The sequence below is a fragment of the Doryrhamphus excisus genome, chromosome 5 (assembly GCF_030265055.1).
Source record: "Doryrhamphus excisus isolate RoL2022-K1 chromosome 5, RoL_Dexc_1.0, whole genome shotgun sequence".
Classification (NCBI taxonomy): domain Eukaryota; kingdom Metazoa; phylum Chordata; class Actinopteri; order Syngnathiformes; family Syngnathidae; genus Doryrhamphus; species Doryrhamphus excisus.
Genome location: NC_080470.1, coordinates 17,615,546 through 17,636,107, shown reverse-complemented (window position 1 = coordinate 17,636,107; position 20,562 = coordinate 17,615,546). Strand labels below are relative to the sequence as shown.

At 37.1% G+C, this 20,562-nt stretch overlaps 1 protein-coding gene across 1 annotated transcript; it reads right to left on the bottom strand.

Moving 5' to 3' along the window:
• Positions 1-1,283: 1,283 nt before the first annotated feature.
• adgrl4 (adhesion G protein-coupled receptor L4) lies at positions 1,284-19,049 on the bottom strand. Its single transcript, XM_058074214.1, has 16 exons — positions 18,944-19,049; positions 18,371-18,520; positions 13,918-14,067; positions 13,092-13,241; positions 12,779-12,849; positions 12,347-12,523; positions 11,549-11,732; positions 11,344-11,457; positions 9,602-9,801; positions 8,619-8,798; positions 8,330-8,533; positions 6,017-6,237; positions 5,710-5,776; positions 5,534-5,625; positions 3,400-3,568; positions 1,284-2,010 (listed from the first exon to the last, which is right to left on the bottom strand). The coding sequence occupies exons 1-16, from the start codon at positions 18,987-18,989 to the stop codon at positions 1,948-1,950; spliced, it is 2,238 nt and encodes a 745-aa protein (XP_057930197.1). The 5' UTR covers positions 18,990-19,049; the 3' UTR covers positions 1,284-1,947.
• Between the last annotated feature and the right edge of the window lie 1,513 nt (positions 19,050-20,562).

The window sequence follows — 20,562 nt, the reverse complement described above, 5'->3', positions numbered from 1 at the left end:
TTTCATTGACCCTGCTGGACAGGTCGCATCCAGTTTGGAAGCCGCTGATGCAAAGCAAACATGCACTCGGCTGCAAGGCAGTCACACTGACATGGTCAGAGTGACACGGCACATAATCAGCAGACATTGAAGGGAGAAAATAAATAAATAACGGCTCTGAATGAATCTAATCATCTTGAATGCACAGAATTAGGAATCTTGTGATCAGATATTCTTCTACAAAGATGCTAATGTCCACTTCAGTACGACCACAATGATATCTGGATATGGATTTTTTTTTTCCAAAATTGGACAGTAGATCCCAGCTGTTTATTTCAAGAGTTAGTGGTTAAAAACCACAATACACCAAAAAATGTATTTTTCATGTGCCTCTCCTAATTATAAAATACTATTTTCATTTAGTTTCACACATGAAGAAACCTTTGCAAACATATGGTATACAGCAGGGGTTTCCAAAGTGCGGTTGAGGGTCATTTGCGGCCCGCAGATGTTTATTTTTCATTGGCCCGTGACACATTCTAAAAATATAATGACACGAAAGTTAAACAATACCAAAAACAAAAAAAAAACAAAAAAACACTAGTAATCGGTTGAGGATAAAGTTAAAATATTAGCAGAAAAACATTTTAATATATCAGGAAAACAAGTTGGAATTGTATGGAAATAATCATGTCTCAATATTATGACGAATAATAACATACTAAATATTAAAGAATTAAGAAATATTAAGAAATAAACAAAATGAAAATAAAATTGTATTTTTTTATTCTGAAGATATACCAATATTATGCAGAAAAAATTAATTTGGATTGCATATATTTAATTATGAATAAAAGCAGTTTTTTAATAATATATAATATATAATATATAATATATAATATATAATATATAATATATAATATATAATATATAATATATAATATATAATATATAACATATAACATATAATATATAATATATAATATATAACATATAACATATAATATATAATAACAAAACCAAAACTAAAGTTGTAATTTTAGGAATATTTGTATATTAAGTTGTTCTTTTAAATAATATAATAAGAATTATAATAATAATAATAATAAATAATAATAACAATCATCACCATAATAATAATAATAATAATAATAATAATAATTATACAATATAATACATAACAAATATATATATAATATAACAAAAAATAAAGTTGTAATTTTAGGAATATTTGGTTGTGGAAAACCTTATAACATCATGACATCGAAGTCGACAAGAAAGTAAATATTTGTATTTTTAGAAAACACAACAGCATCAACTATTAAAAGGAGTGTAAACAACAATAACAACTAAACCCACAATCATGTCAATCAATGTTGCAATCACTCTTGAAATACGTTGGCTTTTGTGACTGAAGGCACCACAATAATTGAATTGAAATGAAATATCATTATGAAGGTCAGGTTACAGTACATGAGCGACTTCCATATTTGGTACTCTGCTCCCATCTAGCGACGGAAAGTCTAACTACATGTGAACGGCAACAGCAGGTACATCCTGAAGCACGGTAGTCATTAATATACGACTAATATCTACAATAACAATCATATTTAAAAAATATTAGTCGGATTGTGAAAGGAATCCGTCAAGTAAAAAAATAAAACATGATGATATATGTAAATATGTTTTCACTGAATACTTCGGGCGTTAATTATTATCTGACCACTAGATGGCGGCATCCTCTTTCTTTCCGTGGACTGGTCAGAGCAAGTCAGCACATAAGAGAGCTTAGTTTGACGATTTTTATTATTAATTTAACATTTAAACATAGGCGTAGTTCAAGTACAGGTGTGCTATGCTATAAGAATGCATTCATGACCAACATCAGGTATTAAAAATGTGTTGTTGAGTTACTCTGAGCAGAATGTGTGGGAATGGGAATCGAACTGACAGACAAAAGGCTTGGATTCATCGAAGGCATTCGAAACAGCATGGTATGTTCTTGAAAAGCCTGTAGTACTCCTCTTGAATCTGGAAAAAAACAAAACACACAATAATAAAGATTTATTAATAAGTGTTTGAAAAAACAAGGAATTGGAACCTGTAGTGGTGAGGGATTACTGTACGGTCAAACCTTGGGTTTGATTCCAAAATGTACGGAAACCAAAACAATCTTTCCCATAAGTAATCATGTAAATCTAGTTAATCCGCTTCAGACACATTTTATGGAAAGTAATTATATATTTTTATTCACTGTAGTGAAATAATGTGAAATAATTATCAGTGAGGAAAGAAATTGACAAATTCTTCATGTTTCATCTTTAATATCTTGTTAGATGCAATATTGTACAATAAGAAAGACTGTGCGGGAATATTTGCAACATTTTGCAAATATTATTTTTTTGTTATTATTTTTATTGTAGAATATTTATTGCATGATAAAAAAAAAATATTTATAGGCCTAAGTAATAACCTCTTGAGTGACCTGTCACAATATTTTAGCAACTTTATACAGTTTATGATTGGAACGTAGCTCTCTGGTCATCATGCCAGTCTTGAATACATACTTTTTATGATAATAAAATATTATTAATAATATTAATATAAATATCATATTATAATATTATGTATAATAAAATTATATGTAATATAAATATATATAGTATTCTATATAATATTATTAATATTTAATAGGATAAGCAGTAGAAAATGAATGAATGAATGAATATAATATTAAATATAATATATATAATATATATATAATATATATAATATTATTATAATATTATGTATAGTAATAATATATATAATATTATAAAATTATATATAATATTAATATATATAGTATTATATAATTATTATTAATTATATTATTATATATAATATTATTAATATTTGATAGGATAAACAGTATAAAATGAATACATTAATATGAATATTCTAATAATTAATAGTAAATATTTAATTTTAATTTTAATTTTAATTTTAATTTTAATTTTAATTTTAATTTTAATTTTAATTTTAATTTTAATTTTAATTTTAATTTTAATTTTAATTTTAATTTTAATTTTAATTTTAATTTTAATTTTAATTTTAATTTTAGTAAAGTTAAGTGCTCTGAGAACGCAGCATTTTGTCTATGTACTCTTTATTGGACAAAGTTGGGCCGCAGACATTTTTAGGTTTTCAAGTGGGCCCTGAGTTTGCGAACCCATGATATATCCTATTGAAAAACCGCACTACAGTCTTTAAAGTCGCTATTTTGGTGATCAATTTCCAGCCACAATATATCAATTCATTCAATAAAAGTCCACTTTTGTCCAGGATAGTGAACGTCACGTTTTCTGCTCTGTTATAGGAATGCATGGTGAAGACAAAACATGTCAAAGAATGAAACAACGAGATGTAATGAGATGTTACCTTTCTGGAGAGCACACAGAGGAAGATGAAGATGAACATGCCCTGGAAGGCGTTGGTGATGGTGAAGAGATAAGCCGTCAGCGTGCTCTCGTAGAGGATGTGCAGCACTCCGAAGGCCCACGTGGCGCCCAGCACAAAGAGCAGCGCCACGGCCCCGCGGGCACACGACCTGGTTGGACAAGCACAACGTAACTTTCAGCAAATCTTCAACATACAATACTATAGGCTCGGAACTTGGCTATATTGATATATTGTACAGAGTCGTCAGTGTAAAGCTAACTAATAACTCATCAGAATCAGGACTACACCAAATAAGTAATAACACAAAGCTTTGTGTCTATATAGGGCTTTTCAACATTATTAGAGCCCTCTAGACATGATATAACATCCCTATAGTCACAGGCATGATGAACTTACAATACTACACGTTACGACATGTCTTTGAACATGTCATCTGAACGCCTTATGTTTGTATTTTACTTTATGTAGCCATTTTTACGTTCAAATGCTTAACTTGGGCAAAAAAAATAATTCCTTGATTTTTTTGGTTAAACGGTTGCAGGCCCCCCTGTGATGAGTGAATTTCCACAAAGTACAACTTCATTTCTTAGAAATTATAACCGTCTATATATGGCTTTTTTACATTATGAGAGCCCTCTAGACATGATATAACACCCCTATAGTCACTAGCATGATTAGTTCATGTAGCCATTTTTATGCTTAAATGCTTACTTTAGGCAATAAAAAATCGGTTGCACCTCCCTGTGAGACTTAATTTCCACAAAGTACAATTCCTTTGAAAATATAACCGTCTATATAGGGCTTTTAAACATGATTAGAGCCCTCTAGACATGATATAACATCCCTATAGTCACTAGCATGATTAACTTACAATACTACATGTTACGACATGTCTTTGAACATGTCATCTGAACGCCTTATGTTTGTATTTTAAGTTCACGTAACCATTTTCATGCTTAAATGCTTCATTTAGGCAAAAAAATCCAAATCATTCCTTGATTTCTTTGGTTAAACGATTGCAGACACCTTAGAAATTATAACCGTCTATGAAGGGCTTTTTAACATTATTAGAGCCCTCTAGATATGATATAACATCCCTATAGTCACTAGCATGATTAGTTCATGTAGCCATTTTTATGCCTAAATGCTTAAATTAATTTAGGAAAAAAATTATAATTCCTTGATTTCTTTGGTTAAACGGTTGCAGACCCCCCCCCCCCTTCCCTGTGATGATTGCATTTCCACAAAGTAGAATTTCTTAGAAATTACAACCGTCTATATAGGGCTTTTAACATTATTAGAGCCCTCTTGACATGATATAACATCCCTATAGTCACTCTATAGTCACTAGCATGACTAACATACGATACTACACGTTACGACATGTCTTTGAACATGTCATCAGAACGTCAGCGTAAGCCATTTTCATGCTTAAAAGCTTAATTTAGGCAAAAATAATAATAATTCCTTGATTTCTTTGGTTAAACAGTTGCACCCCCCCCCCCCCCACAAAGTGAATTTCCACAAAGTAGAATTTCTTCGAAATTATAACCATCTACGTATATAGCGCTTTTTAACATTATTAGAGCCCTCTAGACATGATATAACATCCATATAGTCACTAGTATGATTAGTTCATGTAGCCATTTTTATGCTTAAATGCTTAATTTAGGCAAAAAAAAAAATCCTTGATTTCTTTGGTTAAACGGTTGCAAAAAATGTACATCCTTCTTTGAAAATCATCTCATTCATTTTCATTGTTTGTGAAATTGATAAAAATGTTTGTGAAATGCATGAAAATGTGTTTTTCTTTGGAAAACAAAGAAATTTGCAATTTGCGATAGTGTAAGTCGAACTGGACTATAAGTTTTTTTGTCGGGTAATTTATTCTAATATTAAAAGAACAGAGAACAGGCTGAATAGGTGTAAGATATGCTAACACAATGGTTATTCAGCTACACAAAAAATAAACATGAACAGAAAAGGTGTCTAGTGTTTATGTAACATAAACAGTTTTTTCATTTATAAGTCGCTCTGGAGTATAAGTCGCAGGAACAGCCAACCTATGAAAAAAGTGTGACTTATAATCCAGAAAATACGGTAATCATCCTACCTGATGTTCTCATAGTGGCTTATTTCAGGCTTCTTCACCACCATGTGTCGGTAGACTTTATAGATGATCACTCCGAAGGCGAGTAAATTCACCTGCGTGACGAAGATCAACACAATCGCATCACATCACGCTTCAGTTCGAGTCAATAAAAAGCGGCATGCCCCGAGTACGCTTACCAGGATGATCAAACAGGCGGGTCCAATGAAGCTCCAGATGAAGTGATTCTCTGTGCTCAGCCAACACCTGAAATGCGAATGCAGGATGTCTCACTTAGCCGACTTGATTAATTGAATTTTGCCTGCCTTTTTATCCCTCAATCTCAGCTTCTATGTGATCTGATTTGAATCAATACCGCCTTGACTCCTCTTTGAATGTGAAGACACTCAAAGAGTTTTTAATAATAAACCCAGTTAATAAACAGCCATCACCTTAGTTTTTATTGAAGATAGACTGAGAGCTCAATACATGTAGATGAATGCTCACATTTTATCCGTGCCGTAATACTTGGAACCCAACGTGGCCGAGATGGCGACCACCACTGCCGGGCTTCCATAACCGAAGATGTAGAAGTTGCGGTGCAGGAAGCCTTTGTTGTAGATGACGCCAACCACTATTAAGTACAGATGGATGCCCTCGATGCACATCCAGGCAAAGGCCGCCAGGAAGAAATAGTGCAGGAGCCCCGCAATAACCGAGCAGAAGAGCTGCCAGGAAACAGACAAAGAGAAAGGGCGAGATTATTTCATCTGACAGGCCTCTTGAATGACCTGAGAAACGTATAAAAGGGTTTGATTTTTGTGTTCGTCCCACACGCTCCCTTGCAACCATAAAAGTTAAATGATATCGCTATATAACGAGACGGTAGAAAATGATACATAAAAGGAAGCAGGACTTTCATATCCGTGAGAAGTCGTCTGCCCACAGAGTTGGATGCACGACGCCATTTGGAGAGGGGCGTTCAATCACGACGAAAAGGAAAACAGCATCATGTTCCTCATCGCTAACATCCCTGCAGAGAGACATTAGTATGTTTATTCGTCTTGCTTTCTTTTCCTTATTTCTACATCTAGGTTCCTCTGCAGGTGGTTCACTTAACTGATGGGTTTTTTCCCCCCATCAGAAATGGTAATGGTTTTATTTCATTTGAACATGCATCAGATTACAATTGAATGCATCCCATAATCAGTTCACAGTTCCACATGTCCAAAATGAGTAGGAAGAAGCAAAGCTTATTAAATCCTACTCCTCCATCTGGTACTTTTACAATTAGTAACTGTTACATTTGTTCACTTCCTGCTTTCCATATATAATTTATTTTTTTAATTTAATACTTTCATTCATTTTATACATTTTAATTATTTTAAAAAAATCAATTTTAATTTTAATTTTAATTTTAATTTTAATTTTAATTTTAATTTTAATTTTAATTTTAATTTTAATTTTAATTTTAATTTTAATTTTAATTTTAATTTTAATTTTAATTTTAATTTTAATTTTTTGTCCCGTACCAAAGTACGAGGTGATATGACCATGCAATGACATAATGGGTACCATAGTAAGTGTCAATATAGTGATATATATAGCACATCATGACTGGTTCAAGACTCTTCATCCTTGTATTTATTTTTGCTTGTATTGTTTCTTGAATTGGCTCATCGTTGTGCATTGTTTGATTTCCTTACTCAATCCATTCCATAGTTTGATTCCACATACTGAGATCATATTTCTCCTCTCTTGTAGAGAAGTATTGGATGACATTTTTAGCAAATTGGTTATTTTTTGCCTTAGGCATTATTTTAGCTGTTTGAAGATGAACTATATCAGCAAGTTGAAGTATTTGTGATTTTAGAAATAAGGAGTTAGTATGTTCTCTGTAGGCGGCATTATGAATTATCCTTACTGACCTTTTTTGAGATACTTTTAGCGAGTGAAGATTGCTTTTATAGTTATTAGCCCATATTTCCACACAATAAGTAAGATATGGTAGAACCAGAGAGCAATAAAGAGTGTGGAGTGATTTCTGAATGAGAACAAATTTTGCTTTGTTCAATATTGAAATATTGAACAAAGAAATAGAGAGGATCCCAGGCCCAACTGTAAGACACAATCCCTCCATCGTGTTCTGGGTCTCAAGTATTTTGAAGTCACCAGACTAAAGTCCTGTCAGTTGAGTTGCAAGTCTTTGATGACATTGTCAAGTGGAGTCCAAAGTCATCAAAATTGTGACTCAAGTCCAAGGCTGAATTTTGGTACTCATCCCTACTGTCCATCGGTATTTTGGTTCATTGCTCAGACTTTCTACATAAAACAACAATAGTTTTGGTAGTGTTTTCTATCATTGTTCTGTTGGACGACCCAAACTTCTAGAAACGTCTTGGTTCTAGAAAAGAAACTTGAGGCAGCTGACAGGGTCCAGCGCCGTCACATCTTTTGAAGAAACTCAATTCCATGATACAATGCAAACAAGCCAACGTGAACTGAAGGTCACAAGGTATCATTGTTCTGTTGGACGACCCATGACCTGCGACTGACCAAGGTTTCGGACGCCGGACAAGACATTTGGCTCAGAATGTTTTGACTGTACACAGATTAGAGACCAGCCTTAGAACAGAAGCGAGTCTCCTCCAGAATACAGTCTCTGTGCTGTTCTTTTCTCTCAATGCTTCTTTCTTTGCATCTGCAAACATCTCCAGATGTCTCCTTGAAGCTTTGATTTCAATTACTATTGTCAATTTTGAGTTATTACTGTGGCCATTGTGTCTTTGTTCATAACATTATGGGCTTCATTATCGTCACCTTGTGTCTATTCATGTTGATTCCCACCAAGAAAATGAACTCAGCCATGAAAAGACTGCAGCACAGGTTCTTGTGAATGGTGGTTCTGGTGCTCTGGATCCCGCTGAAGAACCAGAAAGTGAAGATGCACATGGACAGACAGATGAGGGAGATGACCATCCCCAGCTGGGTGATGCGAGTCAGGACTGTTTGGTGGGCCATCAACTGACGGACAGAAAGGAAAGGATAAATATTAATTGCTAGATTAATCTGAGTTAACACCTGTTAAACAAAACTAAGAACCCCTCACATTGGCTCGCCCAGAGGACATGAGGATAGCAAAGTGGGTGAGGTGGTTGCAGGTGCAGGTAGTCACATTGCTGTTGGTGTGTACGGTCTTGCAGCCATGTATAGCCCATTGGCCCTGCAGGTTTTCGGTGGTGTACTCCCAGAAGGCGCACTTGGTCACATCAGAGTTGGTGTCGATGGGCTTCAGAGGACACAGACACAGACTTTATGGTGGTTGGCCGAAAACTGATCCCGTTTCATCAAACCATAAAGTCATACTTTTACAAGACTAAGGTCACAGTAAGTAAAGTCATATCGAGTCCTACGCCTGATTAATTAGCATGGAATGGCCTTGAACGCCTTCTGTTTTGGTTCTAACTAGCAAGAAGCTAGTCTATAGTTATGGGGCCAAATGACTCCACGTAAATAAAACCTTAGGTTAATTAGAAATTTGCATTGATATCTATAAATCAGCTGGTGTTCAATCATAACAACCGTTATCACTGATCTGAATGCTTTAATCTGAATGGTGCTGGAGCCTATCCCAGCTGTCTTCAGGCGAGAGACGGGGTACATCCTGGAATGGTCGCCAGCCAATCACAGGGCACATATAGACAAACAACCATTCACACTCACATTCATACCTATGGACAATTTGGAGTGGCCAATTTGGAGTTAACCTAGCATGTTTTTGGAATGTGGGAGGACACCGGAGTACCCGGAGAAAACCCACGCATGCACGGGGAGAACATGCAAACTCCACACAGAGATGGCCGAGGGTGGAATTGAACCCTCATGTCCTAGCTGTGTCTGTGCGCTAACCACTCAACCACCGTGCAGCCCGTAACTTTTCAGTAATTTTAAATGTTATAGTAGGCGTGATGTGTAAACTCAACAGGAAGTCTAAAGATGCACAGACCCCCCACCCCAATAAAAAAGTCTTGCACTGCAAATTGAAAGCATCATGCATTTGGAGTGAAAGCCATCATGTCCGTGGGTCTTTACCTTGACGTGCCTCAGAGTGAAGGTGACATGGTCAAGCTGGTAGGCATCAGCGGGTTTGACGGCAGCCGCCACCACTTGGGAGTTGACAGTGATTTCCCCTGTTTCTGAATAGCGTGAGTAGTCAGTGACACCCGGGTCGATGCTTGGCTTCAGGATGTCTGCCATGCTGTCATATCGCACAAACACCACTGACACGCTTTCTGATGGACAACACAAGTTGAACAAATATTGGAAAAGAGTCAAACCTTTTTGTTCCCTTGTCTGTGGGGCCTAGACTAGTACTGTAAACAATCAGCATAGAATTTTAATACAATATCTTGGCCGCAACACATACTAGATTGGACATTATTCCAAGATTTTGTTGTTCTTTTTTCTTTTTGGGCAAGTTTCCATTTTTTCTCCATCGATCATGGTAATTCCATGTTAGCCCAAGCTGTGCTTCCTAGACAGCCTTTGTGTTTTTCTGGCTCGTACATTTGTGTAACTGCTCCAGCCGCCATGCCTTTGTATACCAGAGTAATGTCACAACTAATAATTACCAACCATTCCAACCATGACATAAAAAATGGTTCCAATGGTGTGGGAACAGGTTACACAATGCAAGGTCCGTAAATAGCAAAACTTGAGTCCTACCTCAACCTATCATCTCCTCTCTGAGATCCAACATTAGACAATTCTAACCTCCTGTTAAATGGTCTTATAAATGAATACACACAAAAAAAATCCTTCTTCCATTTAGTCAAGGTCAAGTCATGGAGCAGACTTCCCTCTTCCCGGCTGCTTCGTCCAGCTCCTCATAGCGGATTCTGAGGCCAAGACCTCCTATCGGTCAGTCATGCCCTGACGACTTGCAACTCAACTGACAAGACTTTAGTCTCGTGACTTCAAAATACTTGAGACCCAGAACACTATGGAGGGATCGTGTCTTACAGTTGGGCCTGGGAACGCTTTGGCGTCCTCCCAGTGGAACTGAATAAGGTGGCTGCAGAGCCCAAAACCTGGACTTCCCCACTGAGACTACTGAGAAAATGGATGGATGGATGGATGAAAATACTGGCTGCACTTGCCATTCTTGGTGTAACCTCTTCGAAATGTAGGGATCTCCTCTATTTCTTTGTTCAATATTTCAATAATGAACAAAGCAAAATTAGTTCTCAATCAGAAATCACTCCACACTCTTTATTGCTCTCTGGTTCTACCATATCTTACTTATTGTGTGGAAATATGGGCTAATAACTATAAAAGCAATCTTCACTCGCTAAATGTACTGCAAAAAAAGGTCAGTTAGGATAATTCATAATGCCGCCTACAGAGAACATACTAACTCCTTATTTCTAAAATCACAAATACTTCAACTTGCTGATATAGTTAAAATAATGCATAAGGCTAAAAATAGCCAATTAGCTAAAAATGTCATCCAATACTTCTCTACAAGAGAGGAGAAATATGATCTCAGGGAAGAAGTACATTTGAAACACTTCTATGCTAGGACTACATTAAAAAGCCATAGCATCGCAGTATGTGGAATCAAACTATGGAATGACCAGATGCCCAAACCAACTCATCTGGGTCGGAGGAACCTCATTTCCGCAACTTGTACCGACAATCTTGGCCTTTGATTGACGCCCCAGATTGACACCACCACAATGGACTGATGCAGAGTCCACATCACTGCAGATGCTACACCAATCCTCCTTCACTCCAGAACAAGACCCCAAGGTACTTAACCATTCTAGTCTTACCATTCCTCTCCTCTTTTGGTCTCATCTTTGGTGTTAGAGTCATGAGGTCACCGCCCATATTGGAGGACAACGCGGCTGTCTTACGACCGGCATCAAAAGTGATGAGTCTCAATTCTGTGGAAGAGGACTGACGTGAGAAAAATACCTTGATAACAATTCATCATCAGACGGACAGGTGAAACCAAATCAGTCGTTGAATTCTCACCCATTTGTGTGTCTTTGATTTGAAGTTGATTTGGAGTTTTCAGGCCATTGGCCAGAGTGAGAGCGCTTTCCTCGACAGAGTGCAGCAGCTTGGTGATGGTTTGTTCCCGGCGCGCTTCCTTAATCCTGTTCCATGCCACCAGCTCCTCCTTCTCCACCAAGTTGTTCACCGCTTTAACTAATTTCTGAGAAAGAGATCGTTTCCAGTTAAACCTGGAGATTCCTTCCACTAATCCTGTGTATTTTAAAATAAATAAGAATGAAAATATGGCTGTTTTTAGTGGCATAGTGGATGGAAATTGGGTGAGGTTTTGTGCGGACTGTTTTCCTTATTGTAAATGCAACATGTCATCAAGTTTTCTTGCAATAGACCGGACTTTAATCTTGTTTCTTGTAAATTAGGGCTGCACGGCTACATTATATGTAATATTGTATAAAAATAAAAATAAAAATAAAAATAAAAATAAAAATAAAAATAAAAATAAAAATAAAAATAAAAATAAAAATAAAAATAAAAATAAAAATAAAAATCTATATGTAACATTTTTAGTACTGCTCGAAGACAGCTGGGATAGGCTCCAACACCCCCCACGACCCTCATGAGGATAAGCCGTAGAAAATGAATGAATGAATGAACATTATTCAATTTAATGTTTATATTAATGCCCATACATTTAACATTTAGATTTAGATGGTGAATCTAAATTCTATTTAGAGGCACCATTGATCAGAAAATGTGAGAAAAACCAAACCGGGAATGAGAAAAGAAGAGAGAAGAGAGGAGGCGAGCGAGGATTACTGTGAGAGTCAAGTGGACAACAGCGGGTTTGACAGTGAGACCATTTGCCCCTGCTGCCAGCGACGTCGATCGACTCAAGGCCTCCACGTAGGCGATCACTTCCACTGAGGTCAACTCGCCAGACGTCTGCTCAGCAATTTCACTCAGTAGACTCAAGGGCTCAGTGAGGTTGCTCATCTAAATGGAGACATACAGTATTTTGTTTTACATTCGGTGGTGCTCTTATGGGTTCGAGGTCACTTAGTGTGTTTTTATATTGGGGCTACAAATCAGGGTCTCAAACGTTGGTCCTAGGGAGCATGGGAGTTTAACATGCTTGTACTCATGTTGCATCATTTTCCTCGGGTTAAGATAGTTGCATTCCCATTGGTTGTCTGATGCAATCAGCTGTGTTTACACTATTGAACTGAATACCAAAAGTGGAGTACTTACATATTCAAGTGTTCTGTTGACAGTTTTTGTGATGCACCCGATGTTATCATGGCAGTATTTTTGGGGATGCTCTGAAAAACAACAATTACCCAAAGCAGCTTTTTGATTGCCAGGTGGACCTCCGCTAAAAGGGTTATTACAGTCAATCAAACAGTCTCATATTTACGTAATAGCAACACTTCCACTGGGATTGTCATGTGGGTTGCGGTGTTTCAGAGGCTCTGTGTGCAAGCGTGAAGGCAACTGTGCATAAATCTAAACCCAAGTATAAGCAAATGCGGTGAATATGCATGTCTATTCTTCTCGCACTGACCTTTACATCTTCCACCTCGCTCTGGATGAAAGTGCTTGGTGCCAGAAGTCGGGATGTAATCACGCTGGCAGGTGCAATAGAAAGATCCATTGGTATTATGACAGTGAGAATTTGGTCCGCAGGCTTGTCCTCCCTCACATTCATCAATGTCTGAATAATGAACACAAAGATCTTAGCTTCTCTTTCAAAGTAAACACAATGTGATGGCAAAGAAAATAACATTATAATTACTCATAATTAAATCAAACCATTGTAATTGGTAACTTCATTTCATTTATTTTCCGTCGTAATAACGCATCATAACGAGTAGTCTTTTTAATATTTTTCCATTCTGTGTGTGGGCTGGGAAACAGACCAGCACTGTACTGTGTATTGTACTGTAGATTTGCATCAAAGGTGCGGCATTCACGGCGCATATGGAGCCGAAGTTCTCAAGTGAATTCTCTCAACAGCAGCTGGGAAGCAAGTGAACTCACCTCCCAACGTGTTTATCTTCCATAGTTCAGTGAAAGAAAAACCAGTTTGCACTTTCACACACAACTCCAGCGACTAACACCTAACAGCTGTGTGTGCTACAAATGCCTTTACAGGCGGTCAGCGAATTGGTTCGATTTACGACTTACTCAGCTACACAAGTTCTTAGAACTTTCATTAATGGCGTAGCTCATTTGCTGAAATCAGTCTAATAGCTCAGTGCGTTGTCAGTCGAATAACTTCTGGTACACACACAAGCCGATAATGTTGTGAAGTGATGGCTATCACGCAATCCAAATAAAAATGATTAAACACACATTTAACATAGGAGTGGCTGACATTTGTACGTTACCTACACACTCCGTGCCATCGTTTGTCTGAAACTCGGCCTGTCCAGTTGACTTGTATCCGGGTAAACACGTGCAGTAGTAGCTGCCTACCGTGTTGGTGCAGTTACCTCTGTTCCCACAGATGTTGGTCACATTCTGGCATTCGTTGTCATCTGCAGAAAGAAGAGTTGGACACCAAGTTAGACAAGAAACACCAACGTTTATTTCACGGTCACATGGTGTAGAAATCTAATCATTTGGAATGATCGCTGGCTAATTCCTGGAGACAAGAAATTATATTATAAGGGCATAACAATATGGGAAAGTTGTACTCCAAACGAAATCTATTGCTGTTCATTTTCTTTAACCAGATGCCTGTTGGCTTACAAGAAATGTATTTGCATAATAACTTAACACAGTAATACACATATCCCAGTGTGAATCTAGTTTGCCAGTTTTTGCAATCAGTCAAACTAGAGTCTTTCTCAGTGAAACTCAAACTTGATTCTTTGTGAAGTACCTGTGAGTCGGTAAAACTCAAGTCTTTGTCAAGCACCAGCGAGTCCGAGAAATTTGAGTCTTCATCAAGTACCCATGAGTCAGTCAAACTCAAGTCTTTGTGGAGTTCCTGTGAGTCAATGAAACTCGGGTCCCGGTAAAACACCCATGAATCAGTAAAAGTCAAGTCTTGGTCGACTAGCCATTAGTCAGTGATAACTGAGTACTGGAAAAACACCCATGAATCAGTAAAAGTCAGGTCTTGGTTGAGTAGCTGTGAGTCAATGAAACTTGAGTCCCGGTAAAACACCCGTGAATCAGTAAAATTCAAGTCTTGGTCGAGTACCCGTGAGTCATTGAAAATCGAGTACGTGTATGAAACTTGAGTCTTCATCGAGATCCTGTAAATCAGCACCCAGCACTAGTGTCTTTGTCAAATACTCGTAATCCATTGAGTATCCATGTGTCGGTGATACTCGAATTTTCATCAAGCACCCACGAATCAGTGAAAGTCTTGGTCGAGTAGCTGTGAGTCAGTGAAAATCGAGTCCCGGTAAAACACCTGTGAATCAGTAAAAATCAAGTCTTGGTCTGTAAAACTCAAGTCTTCATCGAGTACCCGTGAGTCAGTGAAAACTGAGTCTCAGTCCAGCACCTGTGTGCCAGTGAAACTTGAGTCTTCGTTGAGCTCCTGTGAATCATTTATCTGTCGAGCACCCATGGAGTCAATGAAACCCGATTCTCCATCGAGTATCCATGTGTCGGTGATACTCAAATTTTCATCAAGCACCCACGAATCAGTGAAACTCGAGTCTTGGTCGAGTAGCCGTGAGTCAGTGGAAATCGAGTCCCGGTAAAACACCCGTGAATCAGTAAAACTCAAGTCTTGGTCGAGTAGCCGTGAGTCAGTGAAACTAGAGTCCCGGTAAAACACCCGTGAATCAGTAAAACTCAAGTCTTGGTCAAGTAGCTGTGAGTCAGTGAAAATCGAGTCCCTGTAAAACACTGTGTGACAGTGAAACTTGAGTCTTCATCGAGATCCTGTAAATAAGCACCCAGCACTTGTGTCTTTGTCAAGTACCCGTAAGTCAGTGAAACTCGAGTCTTTGTCCGGCACCTGTATGCCAGTGAAACGTGAGTCATGTCTCCGTCGAGCACTCATGGAGTCAATGAAACTCAAATCTCCATCGAGTATCCATGTGTCGGTGATACTTGAATTTTCGTCAAGTACCCATGAATCAGTGAAACTCGAGTCTTGGTCAAGTAGCAGTGAGTCAATGAAACTCGAGTCCCAATAAACCACCCATGAATCAGTAAAACTCTAGTCTTAGTCGAGTAGCCGTGAGTCAGTGAAACTAGAGTCCCGGTAAAACACCCGTGAATCAGTAAAACTCAAGTCTTGGTCAAGTAGCTGTGAGTCAGTGAAAATCGAGTCCTGGTAAAACACCCGTGAATCAGTAACACTCAAGTCTCGGTCGAGTAGCCGTGAGTCAGTGAAAATTGAGTCCCTATATTACGCTGTGTGACAGTGAAACTTGAGTCTTCATCGAGATCCTGTAAATCAACACCCAGCACTTTTGTCGTTGTCAAGTATGTCAATGAAACCTGAGTCTCCATCAAGCACCCATGAATCAGTGAAACTCGAGTCTTGGTCCAGTACCCGTGAGTCAGTGAAGGACGAGTCTTCGTTGAGCTTCCGTGAATCAGTGAAAATTATATTATACCCGTGATGCAGCTTTGTCGCGAAGGGAGAAAGGAGAGTTGATTTGATTTTTTTACTATTTCCACAAAAAAAAAACTATGTTTTGAGTCACACATCTCTACTTGCAAGGCATTCTTGTAATATGCTGTGATTATTTCCTTTCTCTTGTCTGTAAAGTTTGAGGGATTTGCTGTTTGTAGCAAGCTAAAGATAAAAATACAAAAACTGAAACGGTGGTAGCATGGGACGTCTTCAGTCTCTAACAAAACACTTTTTGTTTTGGCTCTAAGGCATGTTCATGCAAATATTTAACATGAAATGTCCCCCCCGGGTTGTAAATGATTTGTCTATGTGTTGATGACAGTCAGAATGTTTTAGGGATTTTGTTGTTCATCTGTGTTCCGTCCAAAGACTGGGAGGGTCCCTTGTGGACGTGTGACCCGTCTCTGTCCTCACCTTTTACTGGAAGTGACCTGGCTTGAACGTCCACTGTTGTTTTTGTGTTTCTGCATGACAAACACTCTCATCTGTACTTTGTGCACAAAGGTTGTCCAAGAGGGGATATCCTGCCTCCTCATGATAGGTGACTAGGATACAAAAGGGAAATACCTAACAGCATGCACAGGATGCTTTAGCAGTCGGTCATGCCCAAGCAATCGCTCCTGCGTGCTCACTTTCATGTTTCATCTGCGTTATCAGCACAAAAAAATGTCTCTTTTCTCTGTTTATACAGCAAAGGCAGCTAGCAGCATGAAATTATGATGGTGGTGTTACAGACTTTACGCTGAACTTTATTCAACCCCCTTCATGCTAGAAATCATCTGCCAGTGTTTATGTGGCTACAGTTGGGTTTACATTTCGTCAGGAAACACGTGCAAAACTCCAGAAGCGAGAAGATGCACAAAACTGACGGTATCTCTCTTCAGCGGTACCTCCAATTTTAAACTCCCAAAGATAGATTCATAAACGCTACAAACATATTGATAGGTACACTGTACACTTTGCCTTTCAAATTTCTCGGCTTCACATACTACTACTACTACTACTACTACTACTAATAATAATAATAATAATAATAATATATTATAATGAATCTTATTATTATTAATAAGAAGAAGAATATATATTATAATGAATATTATTATTATTATTATTATTATATAATATATTATAATTAATCTTATTATTATTAATAATACTAATATGAATATATATTATAATGAATATTATTATTATTATTATTATTATTATTATTATTATTATTATTATTATTATTATATAATATTATAAATAATTTTATTTTATTTTAATTTTTTAAATTTTATTTATTGTTATGAATAATAATAAATAAGAAAATAATAAATCATCACTGTTTCATGGTCAAATTACAGGCATTTCTTATTCAAACTCCACACAGAGATGGCAGAGGGTGGAATTGAACCCTGGTCTCCTTGCTGTGAGGCCTGCGTGCCAACCACATGTCCGCCATGCAGCCTTCACTCAACCACATGAAAAAAATAAATAAATTAAACCTTTAAAAAAATGGCTAAATGAATGAAAATATTAATATAAAGCATTGAGAAGATGCATTCAAAGACGTGATGATTTGTAGCATTCTACACTGGTCACAAGGTGTCAGTAATTGTTACAGTAATGAGACAATAGCCACAGCAGGAAGTAATGTCCAGAAACAGGAAGAATGAAAAACAGCAAAGAACTCCTCCAATGCTAACATGTGTCAGTATATATTATTATTTTCTCTTATGTCTACTATATTGGTAATGCAAGTGACTATAGGGGTGTTATTTCATGTCTGGAGGGCTCTATAAAGAGGATTTCTCTGCCCTCTATTCATAAATAAGGAATCCTACTTGGTGTTAATTCACTTTGCGTCTGGAACCAATTATCCATGATATAATTATGTATAATAAAAATGTATAATTTGTCTTTATTATGTCAAGCCAATGAGTGACTTTAGGTGTAATAGTAATTTCACATGTATACTAATGTGTGGAACATTCATTCACCTATTATGAATATGGCCTCCGAATTTAAAACGTCTTACCCCAGAAGCGTTAACATTAATTTTACAGCATCATATTCTATGTGTGACAATTTAAAGTCTTAAACAAAATACCGCCTATATAACCTACAGATGTAGACAGCGATACATAGTTAAATAAAAGTAAAATAAAAGTAAAATCTTACAATGAGGCTCACTCATTTAAACATGCACTTCAACATGAAGACAATGGTACAAGTAGGTTGATATTTACCATTGCAAAACGTAGTTCCATCTCCAGTATATCCATTGTTACAAAAACAAGCCTCGTTGGAGCCGTTGAAAGCCTTACATGTTGCAAGTTTGTGGCAAGACTCACAAATGTCAGACAATCGGCAGGGGTCCATCAGACTGGAGAGCCATGCTGCACCAACACAAACACATAACACGCGTCTGTATGTCTTAAAATACACCATTTTGTGATTTAGTATATATATACATATATATATATATATATATATATATATATATATATATATATATATATATATATATATATATATATATATATATATATATATATATATATATATATATATATATATATATATATATATATATATATATATATATATATATATATATATATATAAAAGCTTTCATGGCTGTACTGTAGGTGACCTAAACACATTCAACTCAAGTCGCTGTAATTACATTATAATATTTTCTACTAAACAGGTTAATTACTGTTGTTATGCCTCAGTGTTAATGTTAAGGAAAAATGTATTGTAGACAACAACATTAAAACATGTAAAGATGCTAGAGACTGTGAAGCGAACTCACATACCTGTCAAAAGTACGAGTTTCATTGGTGCCCCGAGCAACCACTCCATAATTGCGCTGGTACCGAATTTTGCTTTTAGCAGGCTGGAATGGGCTGGCTGCTGACGTAGTTCATTTCCTTGCATCACTTTTCCTGTTTCCTTAAACCTGGCCCTTCCTGTCTCGATCTTTAATCTGCTGCTTACAAAAACACTTGCAACACAACCCACTTGGTCACCGAATACTCACTACAAAGTGTTAGTGTTGTTACACCAATGATATGGAATGATTAGCAACGTATAGTACTGTATATGGAATTGAGCTTCTAGCTTCCTGTTGCTTGTGACCTTTAGAAAACCTCTTGTCCCCATTGTCCTGCAAGGCTTTTCACTAAGAACAGAACAAGTCACTTTATATTTGGAGGGATGACCTCCTCCCTTCTGTAAATAACTTGTGTGGTATCTTATACCTGAATTATAGCTAAATGAAGTAGAAGGGGAATTAGCACATATTAGACAATCTTTTAATCATCTCCTGAATCAACATAAGGCCCACCGGGATATCGAGTCTGGTCCTCCAGCCAATAATCTGACCACTCAGTTGCTATTACTAGATCCATTTGGTATTTGTGATCCTGCAAATTAACTTTGTCAAATAATCGATGAATAAAAAAAAGTTTTCCCCAAGCAATGACATGTGCATTGAACGCACCATAGTTACATGAGGCAAAGTGAAACTTAGCAGATTCATTGATTTTCTAACGCTTATCCTCACGAGGGGTGCTGGAGCCTATCCCAGCTGTCTTCGGGCAAGAGGCGGGGTACACTCTGGACTGGTCGCCAGCCAATCACAGGGCACATACATCAACTTACGTTAACATTAATTACAACTGGGTACGTACACTACCGCTCAAAAGTTTGGGATCACTTGGAAATGTTTTTGGGCCAGTCTGAGATATGACTTTTTCTTGGCAGTCCTGCTATGAAGTCCAGCATCCTGAAGTCGCCGCTTCACTGTTGATACTGACACTGGTGTTTGACGGCTACTATTTAGTGCAGGTGCCAGGTGACGACCTGTGAGGCCTCTTTGTCTTAAACTACGCACTCTCAGATATTTGTCTTCTTGCACAGTTGTGCAGTGTTTTTCTGTCCTTGTTAGACCCAGTTTGTGCTGCTCTCTGAAGGGAGTAGTTAACAGCATGGTAAGAGATTTTAGTTTTATTTCCAATTTTTAGATGGCTTTTCTAATCATCTATTAGCCTTCTAAAATGATGAACTTGGATTAGCAGCCATACCAGGAGATTGATGCAGAGGACTGACAGTTGTTGATAGTAGGCCTCTATGCAAAAATTTACATCCTTCTTTGAAAATCATCTCATTCATTTGCATTGTTTGTGAAATGGATACAAATGTTTGTGAAATGGAAAAAAAATGTTTGGGAAATGCAGGAAAATGTGTTTTTCTTTGGAAAACAAAGAAATTTGCAAGTGATTCCAAACTTTTGAGCGATAGTGTAAGTCCCCCTTCTACAGACTTTTTTATTCAGGTCTTTGTTGATAATAGGCCTCTATAAAAAAATGTAGATCCTTCTTTGAAAATCATCTCATTTTTTTAAATTGGTTGTGAAATGGAAAACATTGTTTGT

Excerpts from the sequence above, each read along its gene's own strand:
- adgrl4 (XM_058074214.1), bottom strand. The coding sequence starts at position 18,989 with ATGGAGTGGTTGCTCGGGGCACCAATGAAACTCGTACTTTTGACAG. Across the intron at positions 18,521-18,943 it reads GAAACTCGTACTTTTGACAG|CATGGCTCTCCAGTCTGATG; the intron begins GTATGTGAGTTC and ends GTGTTGGTGCAG. Across the intron at positions 11,458-11,548 it reads AATCAAAGACACACAAATGG|AATTGAGACTCATCACTTTT; the intron begins GTGAGAATTCAA and ends CCTCTTCCACAG.